Here is a 4768-nt window from a genome sequence, read left to right as displayed (position 1 = left end):
TTAGCCTTTGGAATGAGTTGCCTTCAGATGTTGTAGAGGCAGTAAATTTAGTGAGTTTAAGAAAAAGCTTGATAAGTATATGAATGAAAAGGGCTAGGTTTAAAATGTTTAGTTTTATTTTTTTAATAATTTGAACTTAGTTTTGAGGATGGAACAGCCGAGATGGACCAATAGGTCCCATGTTGTCCCAGAAAACATTACCAAAACAATTTTGGAAGAAGTACTATGAATGAGTATGAAAAGTAATTTTCTTTCTCCATACTTTTGGTATTTGTTGATTTTATAATTTGTCTTCATGTACTAGTTCAAATATATACAAATACAACATATTTTGTTCAGATGCTCTCTATTGACTTGTGTTTTGCTAAAGTGTGCTCCACTGCAAAAGCTTTAGGAACATGTGTTTAATATTTTGAACAGTTGAATTTACTTTAGTAGTTATAAGTAAATATGAAGCCCAATCTGTCATTTGCCCCCCACCCCCCACACTCACACTTGTAACTGAGTTATACTGGTGTTGAGAAATTTTACTCATCATTTGTTACCCTGGACAAGGGTAAGTTAACTATACAAGATTAGGCTTCTTGTAGTATGGGCTGAATATTATATGTAGAGTGTTTTTAGTTATCTTTTCTCACCACAGTGAACCTATGTTTATCTAGGGACTGAAGAATATGTTGTAATGTTACTGTTACTAGTTTATTGTGTGCTGAATAATTTAGAATAATAAATTATTAGCATCATTGCTACAAATTCTTCAAATCCAATATAAATATGGGTTCACTGTAGTGAATAAGACAAGTAAAACACCATACACATGATCTAGTAGTAATAGTAACACTGTTAAAATGATCATAGTTATGGTGTCAAAAGTTTATATGGCTCATGGGGTATTGGTTGTACAAATATCTCTTATGTGAACATTTATTGTGCAGAAGAACCAGAAAAATTAAGTAGTATTTCTTTAATTTTGATAGATTTAAAATTTTATTACCTGGTTGTAGACTGAAATAATTAAGGTGAATTTTGGTAGTGCTTATATATTTTTGATTCATATTCATTGTATGAAAATTATATTTCGTTTGTTTCTAGTACAAGAAGTTGGATGTTGTTTTACAGCACTAAAAACCCTCATTGCTCTGTCACCATTTGACACCATGGCATTAATTTATCTGTACATTATACAAATAGCAATTTGGATGTATTTTTGGCTGCCATAAGTCCAACTCAGTTGATGAGTTCTGGCATAGAATAAATGGTCTCTAGAAGAATGATTTACAACAAATAAGACTTGTTTGAAATGGTGTTTCAACATATCTCTTGATTCAAAATATGAAAGAGTAATTAAGTGGAATGTGAAGATAAATTATCTGCAATGAAGTATAATTCGAATTCTGTATGTGATGTGTTATGTTCATAGTTAATAGTTTAGACTAGTGGTTTCCAACTGTGGTCTAAAAGAGTGTCGAAAAAATGTGTGTTTTAAAATGTGGCTACCAAAATATATTGTTTTACAATGTAATTTAAAGCACTGTAAAAAGCTAATATTTTATTATGACATCTCTGAAAGTTTGGGACTGAAACTACCTAGCCTTCAGTTGGAAAAAGGCTGGGAATCACTGGTCTTTACTATGTGTAATTCAGTCCTGTAAGTAATGTAATGGTTTGTGTTCACGTTTCAGAAGATCACTATAACCTCTGAAATTTTGATGTTTTGAGAAAATATCTTTAATTTATTCTTGTAGTTATTGAGACTTGCCAGTTATTTACTCTTGGTTTACCTCAGTTTGCAGGGTATGCATTGTGAATTATTTAAAAGCACACAAGTATTGCCCCGTATGTGATGTATTGATTCATAAAACCCGTCCAATGTTGAATATCAGGTAAGCTGTAATATATATATATACATACTTAACCACAAGCATGCTGTGGTTATTGATATACTTAATTTCAGATCTGTTATCATAAACAGTAATACTGTTAGAAGGAATCTTATTTAAATCATTGCAAATACTTTCATAAAGCTTTGTTTTTTGTTTGATTTTTAAGTATCTTTAATGATAAAAAGTTTAGTTCAGCTTTATTACATTAACTAACATTATATATTCTTAACTTCTAAGTCACTTCATCCTTCTAGTGTCTTCAAAAAGGTAAATGTTAATCTCTTCAAGAAATGCATTGCATAATAACTATATGTTTCCTTGTTTAAATTTCTGTCATAACTTCTTAGTTTAAGTAATGGATGAAGAATATATATTTTTAGTTTCCATTTCTCATCTAATTTTGTTTTTATAGACCTGACCAAACTCTTCAAGACATTGTCTATAAACTTGTTCCTGGATTATTTAATAGTAAGTTTTCTTGCCAAATATTTTGCATTTTAACTATGTGTGTACGGTTTAGGAATATGTCCAATACATGTGAATATTAAGATATTGCATTTAAGTTTGTTTTTTTCTCACCTGAAAACTTTTTAATTTGTGTATTTTAGTTACTTTTGTTGAAAAAATATATATATATCAGTAAATAAAAATATACATAAGTACAAAATATAACATTTATTTTAGAACTTCGGTTCTTTTGCTCTTGGTAGTCAGTCTTCTTTAACCCTGTATTTTTCTCGTTAAGATGATTGTTCAAAAATACTCGTGTAGCTTTCAAATATACATTTTAAGACACAAACAATAATTCAAACTGTATAACAGAATGCTTCTAACTTACTGTACTTTATATGGCTTTCTAACTTACCTTTAAAAAATTCCATTACATATCAGAGCACTGACTTTGATCTTACCTCAACAAAATCTGCTTGGAAAATGGCACATTTTACTGAAATAAATTAACATAAAGACACTGTAATCACATAGTTCTCGAAATAGCCTTTCTATTGGTTATAAATGTATACCACTGACAAGAAAGCTTGTTTATATAAGTAATTTTAAATATGTGAAGAGCTGTGATGAATGTAATAAATTTGTTAATATCTAAGAAGATAAAGGAAGTGGGAGGTTCTTAATTTAAATTTTTGCTTGTCTGTATCTAAAGTTGGTGTTTATAATTGGTTGAATTCTGAAACCAATATAAGGGAAGAAAGAAATTTAAAATCACATTGTAGTGAAGATTGAGAATTTATTTAAACATTTACTTTTCATATTAAGAAATTAAAATTTAAATAATATTAACATTTAAGTTATAAACTGCATTTTGACGCCACGTTTGATGCCAGAACATGCACACTTTTACCCACACACATGCACATAGGGTTAACTCTCTCAATGTTGGCTCGGTCAATTTGACTGACCTGTGACCTCTTCGTACTTGTGTAAAGTCTTCATAGATTTGATGCTACTAACTTTTAATATAGTATGTATATCTTCACAAATTTGGCAGTCTTTCAGTAAACATTATGTCTTTCACATACAAAAAGTCATATTTTTAGTGAAGTATTTTAAATGAACTAAAAGAAACATTTGTTTTGAATAGTCTGTGTGCAAAGTGATTTTCATGTTAAGATTAAAAATACTTCTCAAAAATCTCAAATTTTATTTGTGTAATCTCTAAAACCTCATAAATACAATTTAGATGTTTGTTTTCAGTAAAACTTTGTTTTATATGTTATTTTCTCTACCCTAACTCTGTACAAGGATGGTCAATTTGACTGACTTTGTAACCACCAAAAGAAATCAAAATAAATTTAAGTTACCCTCTTTTTGTTTCTAGAATAACTTAATTTAGTTTTTAATTTCATAAAGCAATATTTAAAAACAAATTCCTCAATTTTTGCTAGTATGATAATTGTGACATTTGCTCTTCGAGTCTTCCCTCTTTTCTAATTTATTTACTAGTACTCTGAGGAGAAGTACGGAATAACATAAATTACTCATTATAATAGTTATTACTCAGGCAAAGCATAATTTTTATAGCCTTCAAGGTTATTTGGTTACAGAGTCATAAACTTGAAATCTGGACCCCTCTTGCCATACCCACCTCCTTCACAAATTACCAATAGTTATCTTTAATGTTTAATAGTCTATTATTTATAACTAATAGAAAGCCAAAGTTTTAATATAGCATTTGATATATTATATTGTTTTCTGTACAGAGAATTATTTATTTCTTTTCCATTTCAAACTTTATTCTCACGGGAAACACAATAAGGCTCTTAGCTGAATATTTAGTGGCTCATATCACATAGTTAGAAAATCAGAAAAGTTTACTATAGGACATTGTCTACTTTTTATCTGTTATTATTCTGTGTTTTAGTTGTATTACGTATTTAAATAAAAAATTATTTAGTGCATTAGTACCATTAATATGAAAAAAAGTAGGGTTAAATTTCATTTAACAACAAAAAAAAAGAGACCAAGATAAGTACTATATTTTTTATTTTTCATGTGTATTCTTTATTCATTATTATAAAAGTAACTAAAATGTAAAGATTAGAAACTTTTCAGATTAGACTGTGCCAAATGTAAAAAAAAAAACTTTTTCGTGGGGTACACTTATGAGCAGTTTGTGAGTAGCCTGTGCATTATGTAATTTGAGGGGGTGATGTAAGCTATATGTTTGCTAATTGATGATTTACAATTTCTGTGGCAAAATTATTAGTTAGACATAGTTCAAAGGGCAATAAAATTTAAGTATACTGTATTAAAACATATACTGTTATGAGTTTTAAGCTATTTAGGATAAACAAATGTAGTTTCATGTTACAATTTGAAGTCATTCTAGAAGGAAAAAAGGATAATTTAGATTTATATTTTTTTTT

The 4768-nt window shown here is 28.6% G+C and overlaps 1 protein-coding gene across 1 annotated transcript in view; it reads left to right on the top strand.

Annotated features, from left to right (window-relative positions):
* The window catches only part of LOC106462786 (polycomb complex protein BMI-1-like), a 26190-nt gene that overhangs the window by 6226 nt on the left and 15196 nt on the right, over nucleotides 1-4768 (top strand). The window contains exons 3-4 of the mRNA XM_013922748.2: nucleotides 1787-1883; nucleotides 2296-2351. Of these exons, the coding sequence (XP_013778202.1) occupies nucleotides 1787-1883; nucleotides 2296-2351 (153 nt within the window). The remainder of the gene's footprint in view (nucleotides 1-1786; nucleotides 1884-2295; nucleotides 2352-4768) is intronic.

This window comes from Limulus polyphemus, unplaced genomic scaffold, assembly GCF_000517525.1.
Source record: "Limulus polyphemus unplaced genomic scaffold, Limulus_polyphemus-2.1.2 Scaffold1250, whole genome shotgun sequence".
Classification (NCBI taxonomy): Eukaryota; Metazoa; Arthropoda; class Merostomata; order Xiphosura; family Limulidae; genus Limulus; species Limulus polyphemus.
This window is presented reverse-complemented; position numbering and strand designations above follow the sequence as displayed.